This window comes from Haemorhous mexicanus, chromosome 6, assembly GCF_027477595.1.
Source record: "Haemorhous mexicanus isolate bHaeMex1 chromosome 6, bHaeMex1.pri, whole genome shotgun sequence".
In the NCBI taxonomy this organism is placed as follows: domain Eukaryota; kingdom Metazoa; phylum Chordata; class Aves; order Passeriformes; family Fringillidae; genus Haemorhous; species Haemorhous mexicanus.
This window is the reverse complement of record NC_082346.1, coordinates 9,371,689-9,396,389: the sequence shown is the minus strand read 5'-3', so window position 1 is coordinate 9,396,389 and position 24,701 is coordinate 9,371,689. Positions and strand designations below refer to the sequence as shown.

Here is a 24,701-nt window from a genome sequence, read left to right as displayed (position 1 = left end):
TTTGAATAGCTATTATCAAGCTTTGGGAGTGGGTAGCCTGTTCCCTTTCCTTCTGTTGGAAAAAAAATACAGTTTATGAGAAGTCTGTGACATGTTCTTATGGTATTGCTAATGCCCTGTTCTAACTTCCTGATGACCTTGAGAAGTTTGGAGGTATAGGCAAAGAATGTGTGAATTTTTCTTCACTTAAGTGAATTGTTTCTCTTACCTTCACTGAATTTATAGTCCTGTTATTTTTGACAGCTCTTTGACAGATTGAGAGAAGAGCAACCAAACTTCAAAGAAAAAATAATAGTAGTTGTGAGTGAATTTACACAGCCTGAACTGGATCTTAGTAAACCAATCAAGGAAGAACTTATAGAATGCATTAATATTATATTTCATTGTGCTGCTACAGTCAGATTCAATGAAACACTAAGGTGAGTCTAAAATTCTGTTTACCCTGGTCTGGTAAACCAATGGTGCTCAAAGGGAGGGGGTGAATCAGATGTCTGCCCAATGTTGCAAATATGGGTAGAAAAGCTACAAATAAGCTGTGGCTACATCTACTCTGCTCCCCAGTAATGTCAGTTTTCCTCCTGGTGTATAGAGGTAAGTACAAACTATTCCTTTGGCCTGCCTTGTTAGAAAGGGAATGCACATTTTCAGAGGATAGAGTTTTGTGAGAAAAGTTGTGTGTGGGAAGTTCTAGTGCTTTCTGTCTTACCTGATAAGAAAAACAGGAGAATACAGCTCAGCTTTTCTTCCTGTTTTTTAAAAATCCCTTTATTAATAAGGGAGGTTTGTATTGGAAGAAGTGGGGAGAAGTAGATGCACAGGGAGAGAGATAAAAACAAGAAGTGGAAAAAGTGGTGCTCACAGTTGGGATTATGAGCTCCTTTGACTCGTTCAAAGAGGTAGCAAACTAATTAGTTGCCATTGATGTTAATTGCTTTGGGATAATGCTCCCATTTCCTGTCCCCCACTTCAGTAATAATGTGAGATAAAGCATTTTGGAACTTAGTGATTGTTTGGGGGAGTACAGATTTTGTTGTTGTTCATGTAACACTTTTGTTACAAAAACTTTGAAGTGTTGCTTAGCTGTACTCTTGAAACTTGATATAGTACACTGTGTACAATGAAGCTGGTGCCCACAGCAAGTCTGTAGGCTGGAGAGAAGATGTAAACTATAAAATAATCATAGGAGTTGGTCAGCAAGCTGTTATCTGCTGGGACCTGTAGTGATACACCTACTCTGCTGTAGTGTCCTTAAACATAGGAATGAGCAGCAGTGGAGCTGGAGTGGAGGTGTGGTTCTTGGTAGTTTGCCTTTTTTTTACCCCTTCCTTCCATCCTGTATGGAGCCTTTTGCTATCCTACAAGAAGATGACAGTCTCCAACTTACTGTCCCACTAAGCCTCCAAGCTGTTGACCTTTCTCAACTTGAACTTGGAAGTTCAGAGGTGCATCTTGTGGAAGCTTGGTGTTGTTGCATTATTTCCTTTATGTTTTATGGAAAATGTACAGTTGGGAGTTAGATTGAGGAAATCAAAGGATGCTGGTAAAAAAAGGTACAAGGAGCATTATTCTGATCATTGAGAGGTGTTCTAGATTAGGACAGTAGTATATTATTCTAAGCAGAAAATTAGGGCAGTCTCGATGCTGCTTTTTTGGGGTTGGTTGGAAAATATTCAGGGATGCTTTATATACTCAGCACTGAGGCATTTAGGAATGAATTTCTTTTTGCTTGTTTTTGTCTTGCTTTCTGCTAATGACATTTCTGTTGAATCAATAGAGATGCTGTGCAGTTAAATGTGGTTGCCACACAACAGCTCCTGTCCTTGGCACAGCGAATGAAGAATCTGGAGGTGTTCACACACGTTTCCACCGCCTATGCGTATTGCAATCGGAAACAGATCGAGGAAGTAGTGTACCCACCTCCTGTGGATCCCAAGAAACTGATAGATTCCCTTGAGTATGTGTTATGTTTTATGAATTTACTTGGATAATCTGTATCCTTTTTCTTCCTGCTATTGAAGTATCAAAAAATGGTTAGGAGCTGTAAAGATAACTCTTCATCTTATGCTGTCCCATAGGTCTGACAGAATGTCTGACATTCCCCTTCTCTGCAAGGGACATGGGTTAAGGTTTATGGTTTCTTTAAGCTGAGCTGGGTGTGGGGGGGTACTGAAGGAGAGGGATGCTCACATCTACTCATGGTGCCCCCTTTTGTGCTGAGAGTGCCAGTCTTTCATCTGTATGATTGGCTGAATCAGGAGATGCTGATAACTTGTGCTGGTACCAGCATTGTGAAGGCAAGGATAAAACTGAGGTGCCTTGAGCAGCTGACTCTACTACATCCACCTAAATGCCATTGCAAGAGGAGACTGAGATGTTCAAATGGTACTACTTATTGTAGAAGTGGTTCTGTTAGGTATGCTGAGAGCCCAGACATTAAAAATCTGTTTTCTGTTGCTTTAAGTCTTGGATTGAGCATTATGGGTTGGAAAAATGACTCATTTGGTATTTTTTTGGTGTATATTAACTGTCCTGAGGTCTTACTTAGTAGCTGTCAAACTCTGAAACAGGTGACGATGTGGGATAAGTGTAATGTAACTCTGCATCAGTCTCTTCATTCTTACCTGTTGTACAAAATATCACTTCTTGGAAGAGAACTATGAAGCTGAAAAAAACTAATTACAAATTAAAATACCTACTTTAACTTATTTTAGGTGGAAGAATGCTAACATTAAAACCAAGTGAGCTACCACCTAGAATGCACATTGAGCCAGCCCTTTCTTATAACATTGACTTTAAATACACTTAGAAAATGAGGGTTTGCAAAACAGTCATATTTTTGAATATCTGACTTCTGAAGAGACAAATGTAACTTAAACTCTTTGGTGTGGGCTAAGACGGCTGTGTGTACTTTAGAACTCCTGAGGGGAGGCTTTTGTGAAGTTATAAAAGAGTGATCTCTAGCCTTCACTACCTCTCTTCCTACCCTGTTTATACCATGAAAGGAGTCTGTAACATGATATTGGTGAAAACAAAAAAATTCCATTTCTGTGACTAAGAGACCAAAGCAAATAAATTCAAGTTCTGTTTTGCAGTGAAGATCACCAAAGTAGCAATAGTTGCAGAGGCACATCTTACTTGTGTGCTATGACTGAAGGTTATTAGGTTTTTAATAGGAAGTGGGAAGCAAGATGAACTTGCAAGATTTGACTAATTTAAAGGGAGAAACACTGTGACCAGCTTGCTTCAGGGGTGGTATATGATTGCTCACCACCACAAAGGTGGAGGGGATGCTGGTAATGCAGCTGGGACTCCCTTGCAGTGATATCACTTTGTAGATCATAATGCAGTGAGCCCATGTTCCAAAGACTAATTTGCTGTGTCTGCACTCCATCTTTGAGAATTTGGTTGGCAGAATTTGGATTATTGTAAATGGATGTAGTGCTTGCTCTGTAGTTGGTGTGTTACAAATTAATTTCCAGGGCAAAAAATAAATGCCAGTATGCTTCTTTTGATGGACACTGAACATGCAATCCTTCATTTTTCTGAGAAACTTGTTCTTGTTTAGGTGTGTGTCCCTTTTTCTTTAAATGAGCAAAAAATAGTCATGGTAACTTCACCATTTCACACCCCACCTGCCCAGTGAACCAGCATGTAGTAATTTACACTTAGTTCTTGTTTTGTTTCTTTAGGTGGATGGATGATGACCTGGTGAATGATATTACTCCTAAACTGTTAGGCAAAAGGCCTAATACCTACACATACACGAAAGCCTTAGCTGAATCCGTGGTGCAGCAGGAAAGTGCAAATTTAAACATTGCCATTGTAAGGCCGTCCATCATTGGTGCCAGCTGGAAGGAGCCTTTTCCTGTAAGTCCCTGAGCTGTCACCTGACAGCTGTAGACTGTAGTACACATTGGGAGCTTCTTTATCCTGTGAACTTTGTAGAGAAAAATCTCTTGGACCATGAAGTTGTCTTGGTTGCTTCTGGATGACTGATAACAGTATATAGAGTCTAAATACTGTCATCAAAGCTGAGCAAGAATGTATTTTGGTTGAAAAATGAAAAACACCTGAGTTGCTAGTCTAAAAATACTTGTAAACTTGAATACTTTGAACATAAATGTATTTTTATGGACAATTGCAGTTCATTCACTAAGAAATAAATAAATATCTCTCTCTGAAGAACCATGGTGTCCTATGTGTAGATCTCTTGTCTGAGTCATAGAACTTGTTACATCATCAGAATTTGCTATGGAAAAACTTTATTTAGCAACATGGAATTAAAAATCTTTCTCCTCTTTGGTCTCCTTTTACTCCACCCCTTACACAAGCAGAAACTGCTCAGATTTTTCACTTGAAGCTGCTGACTTCTAAATGCTCTAACCAAATCCTTTCCTTCTCCCCCTTCCTAATAGGGCTGGATTGATAACTTCAATGGACCTAGTGGTATCTTCATTGCTGTAAGTAATGAATATACTTAATTTTCCCCCTCCTTTTGGAAGGCAAAAAAGCTTCATATGTTTCCCTGCTGAGTCTTCTGTCTCTCTTTGTTGTTGTTTTGTTCCTCAAGGCAGGAAAAGGAATTCTTCGAACGATGAGAGCTTCCAACGATGCACTAGCAGATCTTGTCCCAATAGATGTTGTTGTCAATACCACACTTGCTGCAGCCTGGTATTCTGCAATTAATAGGTATACATAGTGACAAAAGAGAGTACTGAATATTTGGAAATGATATTGCGTATTTAGTAAACCAGTCTTGTATTGAAATCCTCATCGGTGTCCTGCTGTTCCCCCAGGACAAAGGAATCTAAGGTTCTGAGAGCTTAGTCTCTCAAAGGGTAACTTGGTTATGCCAGAGGAAAACATCACCTACTGATATGACGAAAATATATTTCATCTATGTCTGAAAATTCTCTCCTGTGTCTTGTTTGTAATCAATACAAGCTGTAGTAGTGTAGGTGATGCCTTCTCTGAAATAAATAATAAAAAAAAATATAATTAAAGAAGGAGAAAAATACTGAAAGATGCTAAAGCAAAAAATCTACCACGAGACTGATGCTTTCTGCTTTATATAAATGATGCTGTTAAAGGGGAAGCATAACTTTGGGTATATGTTCTGTTTGTGTCTTTAAAAGGCATTTTTTCTTCTAACTTGCTCTTTTATCTTTTTTTTCCCCAGACCAAGGAAAGTCATGGTGTATAACTGTACAACAGGTGGCACCAATCCTTTCCACTGGAGTGAAGTTGGTATGCCATATTTCTTTTTTTCTTTTTTCTCATTAGATTTAGTACAAAAAGAAAATCAAACAGGTTATAATGCATATAAAACAGGTCATAATGCATTTTTACTTTTGAAACTGGTATTTTAGCTATACCTCTCAATTTTGCACTGAACTGTGCTTTCTCATTAGCTTCCACTGTTAAGTCTTCCCCCCCCCCCCCGCCACCCCCCGCAGCATTACCTCCATTTCATTTAGTTCTTATTCCATTATTAACTTAAACTATGGGAGAACTTATTTTTCTGTTTGTTGCTGCAAACAGAAATGACCTAATCCACAGAGTGTAAGTAGTGTGTGGAGAGAAGTATTGCAGTAGTGATGCTGGGTGTAATGCCAACATCAATAAATACATATGAAAAAACACAGGAATAAGCAGCCCACAGTTTAAATGTTTTGTACATCTGCATAATTGAGAGATCTGGTAAGATTTTTGCCCTTGTGTAGCTCTTTGTGTTTGGCTTAATATGATTGTTGGTTGAGGTGGCTTTTTTAATATTCAGATTGTTGCATGATACTTGAACAATTCATGTACAGGGAAGAGTAGCTTTTAAGGAGATATGACTACTTATTTTCAACTCTAAGATATCCTAAGATGCAACCCACAGGCCAACAGCTTTGTAATAGTTTGTCATAAAGAACAATGCAAGCTGTTTGGCATAGTAAAACCATTTATTAGTTTTCAGTTTTCTTAGAAATTGAGTTCTGAAACTCAGATAATTTTTTTTTCTTTCAGCTAACCTCAATACTTAAATGTATTTTACTTGCTTTTGCCCATTTTACATGGATTTGTAGTTGCAAACATTATTGCTTCAATTAAACTTGGAGAATTGCTGACTTCACTTATATCCCAGTTTGAATCAAGGTATTTAAGTGCTGTCTATAAACAACAGCATAGAGTTATTAGAGGAGACTTAAAGGAGAGGTGAATTTCCACATAACTTTTAAAGACCCTGATCTTGCAATATCTGTTATGTACTGAGTTTACAGGTGTTATCAAGACTTTCTCATGGAGTCCTACCCGAATTGCTTTTTTCTCAATGCCCAAATTTGGATAAATTGGTTGAAAATGTAATTTCAAAGAGCTTGAGATGACTGTGGAGTCCTCAATCTGTTCTAAAATTCTTTACACAAGTGATCAGAATAACCCTCTTTATGAAATATAGATGACTATTTAAATAGCTTTACTTGCTTTATAAACTGAAATTTTTTTCAGTGTTTGAAACCACCAACTTTTAAGGCAGGGAACAGGAAAGAGAGAAGCTACAGTGAAATATGAAGATGAAGGCATAAACTACCTCTAGATTATAATAAGAACCAGTTCAATGGTATTTTAAATTAAAAGCTTATAACTGTTTTAATTTGGGTGCATTGTGGAAGAGATAGGTTGGTTAATTAAATAAGACCCTGCTGTTGATGCTGTACCCTGTAATGTACTTTGAAAAGCATTACATTTTACATGGTGATTATCAAAGCTATTGTGCCACTTTTCTTTCTCAGAATACCATGTAATTTCCACTTTCAAGAGGAACCCTCTCGAACAGGCCTTCAGACGGCCCAATGTAAATCTAACTTCCAATCACCTTTTATATCATTACTGGATTGCTGTAAGCCATAAGGCCCCAGCATTCCTGTATGATACCTACCTCAGGATTACTGGAAGAAACCCAAGGTAATGGTGACTGGCTCTGCCTTGTTTGTTCCTCTGACTTTTAAACGAAGCTATGCTTATGCTGTGATGTATGTTGATTTTCATTTTTTTGGTATTTTTTCTTTCCCTGAATGTTTTGTGACTAAAACTCAACCTTTTTTCCTGAGAACAGGTCCTGGAATTCAAAGTGACATCGAACTTTCTAGCAAAAATGAGATAGATGTTGGATAGTTTGGGGGTTCGAGTAGTCAAGAGAATTAAAAGATATAGAAGTGATGTTTGTTCTTGGATAATAAATACTAAAAATATGTTGATCCTTTTTTTTTTTCCTACAGAAGACTGCATGCATAAGAATTACAGGAAATATCCGTTAGAAAAAGTAGCAGGAACACTTGACTTTAGGTTCTCCTGCAACACCCTCTCATATTACTGCCGGTGGGCAGAGACCCTTTTAATGATTTTCTTCTTAGATGTTTTGCTCATGTTGACAGGTCGGAAACCATGGTAAGAGGGACAGGGCTAAAAATATCTTGCCCATGGGGTGGTGGAGACTTGTAAAGAAGACATGGCCTGGGCACTATCTAGGTTTACTAACTAAGCAATAAGAATCCAGTGGCTGCATTTTGAAGAGTTTAATGACTGGCCTAACAATGCTGTCCAAGGGATGTCTTGGATCAGAATCCCAGTCAGTCATTAAACTCTAGGAGGTGGCTTGTGTTAAAGTTGTTGTTGCTTCTATAAACTGAAAATGGAATGGGGGACTGATCTTTTAATTGCAGATTATTCCTGTAGGTGATACAAATTGACCTGGTCTGTTGGTTTGTATCATCTCAACATTCCATTCAGTTTATAATATTTAGGCTAGTATTTGGCTAACTAAAGTGGTGAAAATAATAGGCTAAACTAAATCATGTAGAAGGGTATATAAGGTACCACTTCAATTTGTGTCAGATTTGCCAAGCCACATGGCCTTAACTCATTGCTTATTTTACATTTTCACAACTGTTTACCTTCAGACTATAAAACCTCCGCTGTGGTGACAGTGTATTGACACAAATGGTATTCATTCGTTGTCCTGTTGTCTAGGTCTGTCTTAGAAGGAGGGTAAAAGCTCTGTAACAGCATGGATGAGTAGAAAGGAGCTGTGTAAATGGTTTGCAGGAGAAAACCTCTCAGCTGCAACAGTGTAATACTTAGAGCAGTGGCAGTCAGCTGTGCCTGTATAATAATCTTCCCACATTAAAAAGTTTAGACTTTTAACTCTAAAGAAGGTATTGTATATAAAACATCATAGCTTCCAGGTTGTCTTGCATTTTTCAAGTTATTTTTAATAAAAATTGATAGAAATTCCCTGACAGATATGAAAACTTCATCATCCCTCATTAAAATAGTTACGCTATAAATGCCAACGTCCTGTCTTCTGCATGGCTGGGAAGGAGTGCTGCCAGAATCTGGTCAGGCTTTGAAAGGCAGCTGATCTGCTGAGTATTTGACCAGTGGGAGTAAAATGAGGCTGTGAATAATCATGCAGTTTAGAATATTTAGCTTCATTTTATATTCTAACATATGAATTGAATGTTGAACCTTGTTTTTGCTTTTCCTGGAGTTCTTACTTGATGTCTAGAGATGGAATTTAGGACTTTCATCACTACTAGTACAATCGGTGACATTAATACTTTACAAAATAAAAAAGATGTTTACTGTTATGAATATTCCTACTTAGTTTACTATAACAGTGATTGGATGGGTTTCCTATGATGCACAAGATTCCAGTTTGGAGAGAAGATGGCAGATTGAACTACACTGAGCTATGGTTCACAGATTTTAAACTGGCTACAGAACCCATTTACAGGAATGCAGCTTTCATTAGACAGCGCTCCTCTGTCCTTTTTTAAAGCATTTTAAAATGGGAGCCTGCAAGAGAAGCAGTAAAAGCAAATGAACACATAGATACAAGGAAGATGTGCAGTGTTAAATCCTAATGGAACAAGCTAGTGTTAAATAACACAAGAATTTTGAAACAGATCTTTACTCTTGTACTTTTTTCTAGTACTTTGAAGCTGCTTTAACTGATGGGCTGGAGGGGTGTACTGCTGTTGCTGTGGTTATTCTGTCACTTGATAGAATGTTAATTACCAGGTAGCATGTACTCAGAAACTTCTAAAGACTTGGAAACACTACTGGATATTCTTAAACTCAATGTAATGCTGTTCTGAGTGAAGAAGGGCTGGCATAATTTAAAATGTGACCTTTTCCACTGTGATTTAGCAGAACAACAGCATAGTAAAAATGTAATAAAGTGAGCTCAAGAAAATACAAATACTTTGCCAACCTGCCTTTACATGGGTGGATGCTTGCCCTCTTTGCGCTGGGTACACTGAAGTCTCTACAAGAAAAATAAGTAATGAAATCACTGTGCAGATTTAACTGCACTCTTGTCATACTCTCAGGATATTGTACTGCAATTGAGTTTAAAATTTTATCAAGTAGAAGAAAAGGAAGAAACTAGGAATAGATCAGGTCTATGATCCTTCAGAATTAAATGATTATGTTAGTAATAATAAAAACTAAACCAAAAAATCTTCCTATTTTCAAAGCATTTATCTGTTGTAATCTTTCTGCAATGGGAAGTAATTTTTTTGCACCTCACTTGTGGAAGCAATGTTTTTGATAAAATGGAAATATTTTTGCTGTTTTTACATCTAGTTGAAGGTTCTTGAATTTAAAGATTCTCTGATAGTATTAAAAGGTAAGGAAAGGGAAGGAAGAAATATCCTATGTAGTATTTCTTCCAAATTTGTATAGAAAGAACATGTACAAAAAGGACTGGCATAATGAAGATTTAATATTTTATACTAAATAATGCTCTAGCATTGTGCAATTATGTAACTAGTGGTGATAAACCTTAGCATTGAAATTGAAAGGTAGTGTTGTTGGTAGCTTGCTATATATACCTAGTTGCATAGCAAGGCTTATTAGTTGTGTAGTTATCTTTAATACAAGGCATAGTTTGCTCTTGTAACTTTGCATAGTGCTTAGCATGACAGAACTGTGTGTTATTTAAAAGCGGTTTGGTATATTTGAAATGTTAAAGCCATTAAAAGTGCACACCAAGCAGATCTTCCCGGTTGCTCTGAGAAAATAGCATTTGACATGAAATATTTAAAGTTGTAGTTCAGAGATTTCTGCAGCAATTCTTCTGTTACTGCTTCTTAGAAAGCTAAAGGAAAGGTGTGGCTGATATATGGAGGGAGATATGAAATTAGGTCTTTTATATCTTGTCATTTCAATTTAAAGCTTCTTAAAACTGGAAGCCCCTTTCACATAGTTACTGTCTTACAAACCAGAAATTAATTAGAAGCATAATCATGTTAAATAGATCAATACATTTTTATACCTTCACAGTGCTTAAATTGTGTGCTTAAAGCAACCACAGAGATGCTGGAAAGATAAGAATTCAGTATTGTGTCTTACAGTTCAAAATTTACAGCCAGGTGAAAATCTGAACAAAGACAAATCTAAAAGCTTGTTCAGTGTGTTTTAGAGGAGTCTTTAGAAAAAAGTAATTATCTGTAATGCTTCTGCAGATACCTGCAGACTGGCAGCCTGTAGATCCACTGAGGGATCAGTCTGTATTTGGTATCAGGGCTGTTTTAACCTGGAGACAATAGGTTGTGTGTAAGACTTCTTCAAATTGCAGTTATAGCCTTAAGCCAGGTCACTTTGAATTGTCTGGTATAGAAACAAGCCCACCTTACTTATGGTTAATTGAATTAACTTGCTTAAACTTTTAATTCCTGTGATGTGCTTCTCAAACTGCTGTGATGTGCTTGATATTGATGGCAGTTAGGACTGCAAAAGCAGGAGGTAAAATTCTACTTTGAATCTGGGTGCAAGTCACCCAGACTAGCTGCCTGCCACTAATATTCAGGTCTGTGAGATGGTCAGCAGGGCTGGCTTTTTTCTGTCTTCAGCTGATGAAGGAGGTGTGAGGCAATGCTTGGTCTTGTACTGTCTGGTTATGTTTGGTGTTGGTGTTTATGACTCATGTCCAATGGCTGTCTTTGGAATAATTAACCTTCAAAACCTGAGGAATAAAGTTCCATTGTGTGACTTTGTGCTGGGTTTTGAGTGTGTATGTTGCTGTTCAGAGGAAGAGTATGGTCCCATTGACATTACAGCTTAGTCTGCCAGAGCTACACCAGTGTCCACTAAAGGACACTCATTGCTGACATCTCTCAATGTCACCAGGCTGCTTTTTCCTCCCCTCAAAGAGAAGTGTAGTTTCCTGTTGATTTAGTGCAAACCAGCAAAGTGTCACAGAGAAACTTGGTCCACTTCCTCCAACTTTGTCATTGATTGAACAGCTGAGATAATGTGGAGAATTGGATTTTTTGGGCTGGTAGAGAAAGAAACTAACCCTACAAAGGAAAATAATTTTTTTCCTTGATGAGTTGAATCAGCTCGTTCCATGGTCAGCTGCTAAATCCAATTTGAGTTGGAGAGAGGGAGGGGGAAAAAACCCTCTTTTAAGCTTTTTTTCCTTGTAATCAGCTTAGCTAAGCTCTAAAGTCATATCCATAAGCAGAGAGAAAAAGAACACCAGCAGAGTTTTTGCATTAGTTTAAATTTAGTTTGGTTTTTTTTTTTTTTAGAAAAGAATGAAAACCAATGTCAGTGTCCAGAAACAAGTTCAAAATATACATTTATCTAATCAGGTATTCATTTGCTCGGTTAGTATTTTGCAGATGCACAAGCTTTTTAAACTGTAGCAGTCAAAGTACTCTAAAATTCAGCTGCTTGTCCAGCTTAGCATAAGGACGCAGACTGGGAAGGCTCAAAAAGGCAAGTCAGGTTAAATAATCTTCAGACTGTCAGTGGACAGAGCTCTGCAAAAAGGCTTAAATGCTGTTTGGCACTAATTTTATCCAGGCGTTTTTGCTCTGAGGTCTTTTTGGCTTATCTGACCAGTGAGATCTTTGCTTTCCAAATTTTGAGTTATTTTCCTAATTTTTTGACAAAATTTTTTTTTGGTTCAGTTTAGTCTTGGTTGTTGTACAGGATATGTTTTGGATGCAGAGTCTATATTCCCAATTATTTCTGCATCAGAGGAGTTCCAGTTCAACTCAGTCCTCACTGGTGTCACCTTGCCCAACTGGTGAAACTCTAAACAGGTGTTTGAAAGCTCCTAGAGGTGCTTAGTAATAAAATCAGCTGCTGGTCTAACATTTGAAGTTAGTTCTGAATTAGTAGATATATTCCTATGAGGTTTAAAAAAAAAAGTATGCTTTTTGTGCTTTAGACATTACATTTTTCAGTAGTCTCTGTGGTTTGTGTTGCTCCATTCTGTGAGAAGAAAAAGAGGAAATTTTAATGTTTTAGATACTGAGATGCCAGCTGCTAGAAAGGGACACTAATGCAATGCAAAATGCTTTCTTTAGAAGAGTTTCTGGGGCAATGTACTATATCCCTTCTACAAGTATGAGTGCATCAAGATGGATTCAAATGCATTGCAGCTTTCAGAGGAAAAGATGTTTGTTTTCATTGTTTCTGTGATCTTTCTTGGCAAAGTTTACCTTCAGAAAACCATTTCCTGTTAGTACTGGGTTCTGCTTTCTTTGCCTCTCCCCTTATTGCTGTGCTTGAAATGATCTGTGTCCTGCTAGAAGGATCAAATTGGAAGCGGTTTTCCATTTCTGTGAGATGGAAATACCTTGAGAACCCAAAGCAGGAATTTAATAGCATTTGGCCATGTGGTATTAGTTAGTACTTACTAAAATTGAGTGTCCATCTCTAGCACTGAGACACTTGAAGCAATTTTCTTGTCACAAATGTGGAAGCTTTGCATCTGAGAGGCTGGATGACTCATACTTTTTTTTTGCCCACTTCAGATGGTATGATCAAAGAGAAACTTGCCCAAATTGATCCTTATAACATTATTTCTCTATATTCCAAGTGATGATTTTATAGAGTTTCTTCCTCTGCATAATAAAGGATGATGGAAGGTATTTCTGCATATTTTGAAGTAGCATAGAACACAATCTGCTATGATCTGTCTGTGCCCTTAAATATTTTCCTGCCCTTTGCTGCTGGTGGTTTTAAGCCTTGATCTCAGTAACCATAATGAAAACCTCTGTTCTGTTACAGAGATCTGGTGTTGCACAATGTGCAGGAAGATCAGGGCAACTTCCTCCCTTGTTTAAGGGGAGGTCCTGCACAGACATTCTGCTCTGTGCAATTTGAGACTTCTGTCAAGTCAGACTCTTGAGTACAGCTGAATATTCCAGTGTGCTGAAGGGAAAAGGGTTCCATCTCCCTGTCCCAAACTAAGAGTTACCAGCAGAAGACAACATATTGTTCCCCCTTATAAAAAAGAAAAAATGGTAATTTACAATTCTGCTGGGAAGCAGGATTAGGAAAAAAGGACTGTGACAATTTCTGGTTTTTGCAGAGATTGGACAGACAAAGTTCACTTCAATACTATGCAGAAATATCCTATTGATGTAATATGCTTTAGGTACCGAGCAAGATGGGATTTTTGGAGGTGGGGTAGGGGGTTGGAGGGTAAAAAATGTTATTGTCTATTTCACTTGTTTGAACTACCCTTTACCCCTGTAACATGTCCACTCCATGCCTCTGATTGCAGGATGATGAAGACAATAACACGTCTTCATAAGTCCATGATGTTTTTAGAGTACTTTACCAGCAATTCTTGGACATGGAGCACTGAGAACATGACCATGCTGATGAACCAGCTAACCCCTGAAGACAAAAAGGCAAGTGGCTATGTGCTGTGGCCATGGAGGCTGAGAGGGGGGCAGCAGCTCAGCAGTTCAAGATAGAATAAGGACCTGATGTAATGTGCAGCTGACCTGGGAGGAGCTCAGCACTGCAGGTTCTTGGGAGATCCTTTCAGATGTGCCAGGGCTGTGTGAAAAGCTACATCAGTACATGAGGAGATGAAGAAGGGCAGGGAGAAGTCAAACAAGGATGACAGTTTGTTGAGGGAGAAGGAAAAGTTGTTTCTTCCCAGGTTTAACTTTACTCCAAATTTTGCCTACCTCGTACACCAACAATGGCTCAGGTGCCCCAGTTGAATTTAAACTTCCCTTCTGCTATGACTTTATTGGTTAGTATTCAGCAGAATAAGAATTACCAATTACAGTTCTAAAAGCTCAGATTCCCTTATGCATTTGGAACAGTTTTGTCATTCTTGAGGTGTCTTTGTTACTGAAGTGTTTTCCAGAATCAATTCAGTAGTTACATTCCAGAAAAGCTGCCAGATTCCTAAATAAGCTGTTTAATTGTAGGAAATAAAATAGCTTTTGGTGATTTTTGTGTGGATGGTATTTCCACCCCATCCTGTCTTCTTGCCTCCTCCTAGCAACTTGAGTTCAGGAAAAACTTGAAAAAAAAAAGCCAGACAATTTGAACTGTTAGTATTTTCAAATTGCTGCATTTTGTTAGGATTTAAACAATGCTATTGTAGAATCTTGAGATTAAGAAATTAATACATCAGTAAAAAACTTGTTTATCAAATTCATCATAGTGATCTTGTCTCCTGCAGAAGGCATTTAGATTTAAATCTGTATTTGAAATATATTAAAATATAACTGTATTTAAAATAACTGTACAACTCTAAGCACAGCTAACAGCACCCTGTACTTACCAAAAAGTGAACTTTGTACAGAGCAGTGTTTCTTTTAGAGCATATTGGAATAATTTTGTTGCTTAAAAATAAATAACATACTAGGAAATAGTTATTTTTAGAATGGAATTCCTTACAGACAGTTGAAGTGGGAAAACTGAGAAGTGGAGAGAAGAGTATTACTGCTGAGGAGGGAAAATAAGGCATGAAGTGATTGAAATTTGGAAGAGATTATGTCACGAGCTGGTGGTTGAATCTGAAATGGAACCTAAATCTGGACTGTTTCTAGGATTAAGGATAGGATAACCTTCTTGTGTCAAAGGCAAATTGGATTTATCTGGAATAAAGACATTTATTTTCATTTAAATTATATCGGGGTGAATTTTTAGGCAACTAACAGTGAAAGCTTTTCTCTTATGCAGACATTTAATTTTGATGTTAGACAACTACACTGGGCAGAATATATGGAAAATTACTGTCTGGGAACGAAGAAATACGTGCTGAATGAAGAAATGTCGGGCCTCCCTGCAGCTAGGAAACACTTAAATAAGTAAGTATAATCTTAATTTTTTTTTCTTTTAAGTATAATTTTATATTTTCTATGCCCTGCATTTGTCCAGGTTTGCTTTTCCTTGTCATGATTTAATTGTTTTTAATAGCAACTGTTTAGGGTCTCCACAATTCTTCTGTTCCAGTCCAGTGGTCTGAAACATTTTCTAAAGCATTTGTTGTTTGAGTTGCTCCCAGAATTAATAGTTACAGTATCAGTCTGGGATCACTGGTGTGGATACTGTAATTCAGGTTTTTGATTTTAAAGGGTAAAGTATTTTTTTGGAAGGTCAAAGGTACGTAGCCACACAGGTCAGAATGGCTTCTTTGGGAAGTTTAATAGAACAGTAGATGTTCTGAGAATGTGTTCTTTTGAGGCAGGTAAATAAAAAGGAGGGGCTCTGCACTTCAGAGCAGGACACTTTGATGTTGGTGCTCTAGGATGACCTCCTTTGGCCTTTTCTCTGTGACTTAATTCCTGCCATTTGGATGGATTGGTACTGTCCAAAACTTTATTAGCACAGTTGCCCCTGTTTTGTTCTTGGCTGATTCATCAAGGCAGCTGTAGTCTTTGATTTCTCTTGAAGAGTGAAATAAAAATCATCTTGTTCTGCAATGCTACATCATGTCTGCAAGCCTGATAGCACAAAGAGAAACAATCCATGTTGTGATTTGTGACTCCAGGTTGTTGTCATTCTAAAGACAAGGATTTGCAGCTGTGGAGGGGTTTGGTCTATGTTAAAATGACAAATATACTTTTGAGAGATAGGATGTTTGATAATTGTGGAAATAGGCAAACAAGTGTCCTCTCTGGGTTGTTTTGCTTGGGTGGTTTCTAAATTTCTCTTTAGATGCCATTAAAAAGTGCATAGAAATGATCACATAGCTGCTGTTCTTTGTGCAAAGGATCATCATGAAAATGACTCAAGAAATAATCTTGTATTAGAGCAGCCTCTGGTTACCCCCAGCTCTAAAGTTTGTCAGTGGATTGTTTAGCAAGAGGTTTAGATTCTGACTCACATTTACTCTGAGGTATTAATTTGGTCTCTTTTGTTACCATCTAGTTCTTAACTCTAATCTGAACTTGGAGTCTGCTACCTTAGAATTAACCAGATTTTGGCAGCCCAGGGGACATTTTTCTCTAGGGAACCATGGGTAGATTTGTTCCTCAAGTGGAAAAGTATTGCTTTTGTAACACACAGATTTAAGCTGTTTTTTCTCTGCAAATAAGATACGTAAAGGAACCCAGCTGTACCTGTAAACAAGATAAAGGATAAAGATTTCATGGTTTTGCAAGATTTCCCTGAAAAGAGATGCCTTTAAAATATAATTTGTCACGATCTACTGAGCCAAAGAGATTGCTCTGTTTCTAAGAAATCCCAGCAAATTCTGGGTGCTGTTTTTCTTGGTATTTCCATCTCTACACGTAAGAAGATTGCTAAAATGCACAGTTGCTCTAAAAGGTCACTTAGTTTATCTTGCACTTTAAATATAGTTCCTTGAGAAGGAAGGAGTTTGAAATTGCAGTGAAGAGGGTGGAAATATCTGGAAAATTTGGTAAGTTCTTATCATGGGGTGAGGTGTTTTGGTTTTTTTTTCTTGTTATTGTCATCAGTGGCAGTAGAGTTTTACATATTTAAGAAGTTTTAAATACATGGTGGGGAAAAGGGAAGTTCAGAGTGTTAAATATTTTTTGATTGGCAGCCTTCTATAGGTAAGTTACCACTATGATGTTGGCTTCAGGAGGTTTCCATCAAGCAGCTGTAAAGCAGAAGTACATGTGGTGAGCAACAGGGCTGACTCTGCTCCTTGGTTTTTTGTTCTGCTTTTCAGCAGTGAAAAGCCTGCTCTGTTTGTTATTCATTTCTGTCATTACTTGTAATGTATCTTGAGATCAACAGATAAAAAAATTGTTTTCTACACCAGAAATTAATTTTTAGAGTGTTCTTTTTTCCTCAGAGTCCTTGTACATTGGCCCTTAGTGATTGCTTTTGTTTCTCCCCAGGTTAAGGAACATTCGCTACGGCTTCAACACGATCCTCGTGATCCTGATCTGGCGCATCTTCATTGCGAGGTCACAAATGGCAAGAAACATCTGGTACTTCGTGGTTAGTCTGTGTTACAAGTTCCTCTCCTACTTCAGAGCCTCCAGCACAATGAGATACTGAGGAAGAGATTTTAGCATTAGGACATCTATGCATATGGTGGTCTAACTGCACAAACCCTGTAACATGTAGTCATCTCACATTTTGTGAAGCATAATTTCATTTTTAATTGAAGTGAGAAATAAGCAGTATGGTATTTGTAACTTAGCTGTGTATCTTCCTGGAAAAGGAGCAAATAAAAAGGGCAAGTGCCACACTGAATTGGCTTAGAAAAGCATTTAGATAACTTTAACTCTTTGACCTTGGGAAGACATATTAGATCACTGACCAACATAACTGTGCAATTTGGAACGTGTTTGATTGGAATCTGCCTTAACATGATTTTTTTTCTTTTTAAGTTTTACTCCACATTGAGCAAGATAAATATTGGCATAGTAGATACTAGTTGCTGTAGACCTATTTATTTGAAATTCTTCTAAATTACGAAGGGTTTTGCAAGTTGCAAAAGTGTACAAATGACTCTGGATCTCCTGAAATAAAATCATTGAGAACTTTTGTAATTTATCTTTAGGTTTTGCCACTTCTTCCTTTCCCCTCAAAGGAGGGATGCAACAATGGTGCCTCCTTTACTTTAAAAGAAAAAAAGAAATTAAAAAATGAACCAACCTTCCTTATTTACTGAAAGGCCTTTTGTATATCTGGGCTTCAGAATGCACTTTGTGATTCGGTTCTGTGCTTGAACCTGGCTGTGCCCAACTTGCATTTGTGACGGCATGAACAATTTGCTACTCTGAAAGCAGAATTGATCCTTGCATTGAGCAGATAAAAGGAAGTGTTACCTAGAGAGGGGTAAATAAAGTCATTGACTGTCTTCTTTTTAATGATTTTTTTTTAATTGAGAACACAGAGCCAGCACTTCTTCTGACTTCAAAGGGTAAATGAATGAAAAGGAATTTATTATGCTTGGTTGCTATTTATATTGCTAGTAATAGTAGCTGGACAAGCTGTAGACTTTCATTAAGAGATACACCTCTTTTTAAGTTGTAAGCAATGTTAGCAAATACTTCAAGAATTAATATTTTTTTCCAAATCTCTGAGCTGTTAAATTTGATGCATGGTCAACACCAATGCACAAGCACACTTTCTCATCCCTGTCCTAGTAAAACCTCATTTCACTGGGCAAGCAGAGTAAGATGCACCTTGCTCCAAAATGAAGAGATGTTAACAGTTCTTCTATCATTTAACTTAAATTATTAGGTTTAAACCTGAAGAAATCTGGGCTTTTTCCTGCATGTTACTGTTTCATTAGGGAAGACATTTGTAAAAATGGAAAGTTGCAAGAAAAGACTGAATCCTTATTTCTTTAATCCAAGGCAATACATGAAGATCCCTTTAAATTTTGGTTGCACAGATTTGAGAACACTGTAGTGTTCCTCTAATTCATGCACTGACCTGCACTCTTGCCCAGTGTTTGTTCATTCAAATCAGTTTGAAATGGTGAATTTGTTATTGAATCTGCCTGGAAAGGGAAATAATGACTTAATTACACAAGAACTACATTTTACTTGCCCTTGGTAGTTTTTTGTCCTATTGAATTAAATTTGTAAAGAACTTATTTTGCTATTCTTCTAAAAACTCTTACTTTAAAGGGAACACCTTTCCTGCAGGTGTATATCTCATTTTGAAAAGATAATGGCTTCCTTGTTGAAGCTAAATATTCTGTAGTAAGTAGTTAAGCTGTAATTCCTTTTTTAAATTCCTGGTGTATATATAAAGCTAGTGATGAAAAGCCTAAATGGTCCAGGACCACACCTTGTGTGAGAGACCTCTGACTGTGGCTGAAATCAGTTAAGGCTTCTGTGCTTGGAGATGTTATACTTTAACAGATACCATAGGTGTATGACATTTTTAGCTGCCTCCCCAAGTACCTCACTAGAACTGAAAGTATGCTTAAGCATTCCTGAATTATAGACTTTATTCAGAGGGACCTCCTGTCCACTGACACCCCTTGTCCCATGTTGGCACATGGCTGAAGTTTGCTAAAGATAAGTACATCATACTCTGAAAGTTATTCTGTAAAACAATCCACTTAGGAATTTTGGTTGTTTCTAGCTATAAACATAATATATGAACATTATAACATGATACTTCTAATGTTGATTTGTTAACACTGAGATGAACTATGAAGCCAATGAACCCATTACTTCTGGTCCAAGACACTGCTTAGAAATTTAGTCTTTTGGATAAATAACAAAGAGAGGGATTACTTTAAGCCTAAGCTTATTTAACCTCTACACTAAACATTTGCCAATTTAGAAATCCATTTTTTCCCCTTCTTTGGAGACTGTTCTGTGCCCTATTAGTATTTTACACCAATTCATCAGTCATCCTATTGGATTGACAGTAGATTCAATGTTGCATTTTTTCTGCTGGTTTTGTCACTTCCTGTAGTCAGTCTGTGAAATTCTACCCAGAACTATTGGATCTTTTCCATATGGGAGCCCTGTCCTCCTGCAGTTCTTCACACCAGTGGTTGCACATAAAGGGTGTTGGTCAGAAATATACTGGAACTATATTTTGGTCCACAGAGGCAGACTCAGTGTTTTGACTAGCAAGTTACAGGAGGGGTATCAGCTGGTTAATAGGAAGAGGAACAGACCGAAACAACATTATCACTGAACTGTTACTGGTATTTAAATGGGGGACCAGGAAAAGAATGATATTTTCCTGTAATGTTTTTCTCTGCTGTAGGAACAGATGTTTGGAAACAAATGCTAAATCTGTGAGCTTTTATAAGACATAAACAGAAATATTGGGTGCCTTTGTTTGTAAACCAAAAATAAACAAATCCCTTGAAAGTGTTACAGTGACCATTGTATCTTTTTATGTTGTGTAGTCTAATTTGTGGAAAATACCCAGATAATTTAAATGCCACCTCAATATACATGAACATGCTCTTTTCCTTTGTGAGAACTCTGAAAATCAAGTTACTGATTCATGTGCATTTTGAAAAAAGCTAAACCAGAGAAACTTCACAATCACAAACCAAAACATAAACCCTGGAAAATCCACTAAACCCCCAGAATCTAAACCTTCATGAGCTTCCAGAATCTAACCCTTCAGAACACATGCTGAGGTATCCCTGCTCACAGTGACTGTTTTGTGTGTCGGCCTCTTTTCCCCTCGCTGTCAGTGCTTGCTCATTTGTACTATTAGTTTCACATTTATTTAAACAGCATGAGCCCATCTGCATTTTCATATGGTTTAAAAAAAGGTACTGTGGTTTTGCAGAAGCTTTAGGATTAACATTTCAAGGAACTCCAGTTATTTATGGCATCTGCATTTTGTGGTGAGGGAGGGAAAGGTAGCATTAAGTCAGTGCATCACCAAAATGCTGTGGGTTTTTGTTTTTTATTTCTTGGAATATTCATTTTTCACAGATTCCTCCTTTTTTTGGTCAATAATACAATCCTAAAGTTCTGCAAGCTGTGGTTTGGGGTCTGCCAGCTTTAAGCTTAACCTTTCATTTACAACTAAAAAACCAAACCAAGATGTTTTTTGTTGATCTCAAATTCAAACTTGGAAGCCAAGAGCAAGAAGGTTTTAAGATGCTGTCCTCTATGTCTTGTGCTGTTGAACATTTTGCCCTTTCTTCATAGTACAGTGTTAAATTCTGTGTTGTTGAGAAGCAAAAAAAACAGGTTTGTAAAGGTAACTTGGATTGAGAAGCACCCCACACTGAGCTGGGAATAAAACTTCCCATAATTGTACATATTTCCCAGCCTGTTGAGCAGAGTTGAAAACAGAAATGAAGAAAAGCCACCAAAGAATCTCTGCTCTGGAGAAATGTACTGAAGTGTATTTTTGTTTGTCCATCTCTTTGTGCTGAAGCACGAGCAGTTTCTGTCTGGCCTGGAGATACTGGCTGTGTGTTTGAGTAAATCTCCAGAAGCAGTGGAGCTGATGGCATTGTCAGCTCTGATTTTCAAGATGTGCCCTACCATCATAAATGTAGAAGCACGGGTTGACAGGTCTCACTTAGCACTTTCAGTTCCAGGTTTCCTTCCTCTCTTGTGGAGCATTGCTCAGCCCCTCAGGCAGCTCTGGCCTCCTTTCTGCCTGCAGAGCACTTCCAGTTAAAGGTTGTATAACCGAGCTGCTGCTCTGCCATCTCAAACTAAATTTAACCCTGCTTCACTTCCAAGATATTTATAAATGCTTTTCTCCTTCATGTTATCCCAGTGCTTCTCTTTAAAGCAGGAGTTTTGGCTTTCCCTGCTCCACAGCTATTGTGACTCACTGATAGGTAATTAGTAATTAGTAATTATGCAACTGTCTCTTCTGGAATATGGAACAATGACAGCTCTGAGCAGCTTTTATTCTTTCTATGGGAAGCAGGAGGAACTGTGACTAATTGGTGAAAGCACAAGTTCCAACACATTAATGCACTGGAATGCTTGGAGCCATGGGCCCTAGGTAGGGTGAATGGGACTTTTTACTTCTTGATTCAGTTACAGGCATTAACCTCAAGTGTTGGGATTGTTACTATAAGCCTTTAATATCACTCTAATTGAACTGTTAGACCTTTGAGGATTGTGATTCTATAACCACTCTCACTTTTGGAAAATTGGAGAAGAAAGGCCTCTTTTACTTCTGAATGAGCATATGGAAAAAAAGGGAACTTGCTATAGATCCTGAGAAGTTAAAAAATGAAAACCACCACTTAGTTACAATGTTCTGGGGTGTAGAATGAGCATTAAATCTTAAATTGCCCTTGCCCCTTATCGTAGCAGTTCCTGCTGTGTCCTTTGTGTAGAAACAGCAGTCCAGTCCACCAGCAGCAGAAAGGAGTCGTGCTATTCCTGTGTTCATCAGCAAACATCTGATTTGCCACCTCTGTGAAAATTATTCAGTACTTAGACACTATTAACTTTTGTATGTCACCCTTAATCCACATTCAAGATGGCATAATATAATTGAATTATTTTTATCTTTATGAAACTCAGCTGCTCATCCTTCCCTTCATTCCTGATGAAACTATCCCAGAACTGGATGTCCAGGACACAAATAGTTGTGCTTGCTGTTTTAGGCACCTGCTTGGGTGGAATTCAAGAATCTAAAGCCAGGGGACTTGACTTACTCCAGTATACAGCTTTCTCAGTATGATTCAGAATCATAAGGCAAATACTTAAAATAAGCAGAGACTTTGCAAAAGCAGTCACATTGTGGGGTGGGAGGGACCTGTGGAAACAAAAGGAAATGGTTAAATTAAGGGAGAAGGAGGCTGAATATGGCTAATATTTGTTCCCATATATTCTCCAGCTGAGTGAAATCACCTTTACTTTGAGAGAGACTGGTTGGGTTTTTTTGTCTCTATCTTTGAAACCCATCTTACCTTTCCTGTTTCATAAAGGCTCTCCCACTTTTTAGGTCAGAAACCTGCTATTTGTTGCATGAGGCACACAGCACATAGGTTCAGAATCTTGTGCCTAGTAGCTAAGGGAAGGATTCAAGGGAACTTCAGGCCAGATTTAATGTAGGACTCAAAATCACCTTTTTCCTCTGTGTCACTTTGCAACAGTGACAATCCAGTAGGCAGCTTCCGTGTCCAGGTCTTGGGTTCCATGTCCTCTTGCTGAAGAAGCTTTTTAAAAAGGAAGACCTGAGCTCTGAATTTAAATATGCTTCAGTAAGTCCTGCTACTGGAGTATTTTACGGAGTGAACCAACTCTTCAAAACTCTCGGCTCTTTTGTTTTCCTTCTCCACCCCAGGCTGCCATTGGTGCCTCTGCTCTTGCCACCCATTCAGCTGACTTGAGACAAAAAGATTGGATGCTCTTGGCTGTAAAAACTTCATTAATGCCAGGCACTCTAGGGAAAACGCAACTTTGGAGTTTTAATACTCTTAAATTCTACTTCTTGGAAACAAATGAAAGGCTTCTAATTTGCCTGTGCTAACACACATGCACTTTTAAGGTTACTTAGCAAGCAGAGCATGTCTCACCACTTTTCAATCCAGGTGTGTGGTTTTAAGTCACAGCTAATCTCTCCTTGTCAGTGACACCTGTGGTTTTCCTCTGATAAATATTTGATTTGGAAAGAAAAGCATGCAAGGTAACTCCCACTCTTGGTGACTCTAATTGAAAACCAAGCCTATCCATTTTTAATAGGAATGTGTTGCACTTAGCCCAGTAAGTCACCTTCTGGACAGAGCAGCTGCTGCTTTGCTGGTTCCTGCATTCCATGTGCTTTCTGCATTTCAGAGCCAGTGGGTGCTCAGCACCTCTATAGGAGTTCAAACAGCAGGAAATGTGACTTGAAATTCCTTGGGACATCTGGTGGCTGAAGATACTGTAGGGACTTCTATTCTGTGAAGGCTTTTTCGTAGCAGTCCTCTGGTTAGAGAGACAGAGAACAGTTCCTGTTTGCAAGTTTTAAGTGATCTTCCTGTTTTATCAGTCTCTGCCATGACTGCAGGGAAAGTACTGATAGGAGTTAATCTGTTGGTAGAAAAGAGTAGTTATGTCTGAATTAATGAGCTGAAATATTTTTAATATGGCTTGGTAAAAAGAAAAATGCTCTGAAAACTTAGAGACGCAGAATATGGAAGCAACTGGTGATTTTCTCTTTAAAGGTTGTCCTAACACCTAAAAAATAACTAATTAGAAATGAACTTTTTAAACTAAGTGCAAAAACATCTGCCAGTTCTTCTTGGCACTTCTTTTTTTCATTGTTTTAAACGCATGCAATCTTGTCACTTTAGCCATTCTGGTGGAAACTTGGGGGTTTTGCTTTCTGTCTTATTTAAATGTTATTATCCAGGGAGCCAGCAGTGATCAGTGTTACTGTCATGGAAGCTGAATGAACAACTTGGAAAAAGGTGCTCCTTTCACTTGTGGGAGCTTTCCAGGTGCTTGGCATGCAGGTTTAGCAATGAACCCTTCTCTGGCAGGCACCTTTAGGGGTTAAGCTGGGAGTGTGGTGGCATGGTAAGATAACTTGCCTGAAAGAGCCATTTCCTCAGGCACTTCAGAGCCAGAAAAAACACCCCAAGTGGAAAGCCAGTGTCACCTGCACACTCCCAGTATCACCCTTCATAATCCTGAGAGGTTGTTGTCACCACACTGAGATGGTTTTTGCATTTGCTGTCATAAAGCTATTGAAACATGACAGTGAAGATGATGACTTGCATTCTGAGGGATGATTAAAGCATGAAATCTTTGTACAGGTCACCTTTCTCTTAATCCCTCTTCCCACCTATGCCACATGGGCTGGCTCCTATGTTGAGATCACCTTGTTATTTTTAGAAACCCAGGTGGGAGAGTTTAGAACAGGTAATTATTAGCAGGTGGTGCTGCCAAAAGACACAGGTGTTGCACAGTAACTGCCTGGGGCTTTAGAGCAGAACGAGGAAGAGTTCAGCTGTGCCTCAAGTGATGCTGAAAGAAAGGGCTGCTACCACCTGAAACTGA

At 38.1% G+C, this 24,701-nt stretch overlaps 1 protein-coding gene across 3 annotated transcripts in view; it reads left to right on the top strand.

The window, feature by feature from the left end:
* FAR1 (fatty acyl-CoA reductase 1) overlaps window positions 1-20,093 on the top strand; it is a 34,455-nt gene extending 14,362 nt beyond the window's left edge. For 2 of the 3 annotated variants that reach the window (XM_059848403.1, XM_059848404.1), the window contains 10 exons: window positions 244-419; window positions 1,775-1,954; window positions 3,690-3,867; window positions 4,416-4,460; window positions 4,571-4,689; window positions 5,180-5,247; window positions 6,777-6,948; window positions 13,574-13,703; window positions 14,998-15,125; window positions 17,130-20,093. In XM_059848403.1, the coding sequence (XP_059704386.1) occupies window positions 244-419; window positions 1,775-1,954; window positions 3,690-3,867; window positions 4,416-4,460; window positions 4,571-4,689; window positions 5,180-5,247; window positions 6,777-6,948; window positions 13,574-13,703; window positions 14,998-15,125; window positions 17,130-17,292 (1,359 nt within the window). In that variant the 3' untranslated portion in view covers window positions 17,293-20,093. Of the gene's footprint in view, window positions 1-243; window positions 420-1,774; window positions 1,955-3,689; window positions 3,868-4,415; window positions 4,461-4,570; window positions 4,690-5,179; window positions 5,248-6,776; window positions 6,949-7,262; window positions 7,432-13,573; window positions 13,704-14,997; window positions 15,126-17,129 lie in introns of all 3 variants that reach the window. The other variant, XM_059848402.1, reaches the window with a different exon arrangement.
* Window positions 20,094-24,701: the final 4,608 nt, after the last annotated feature.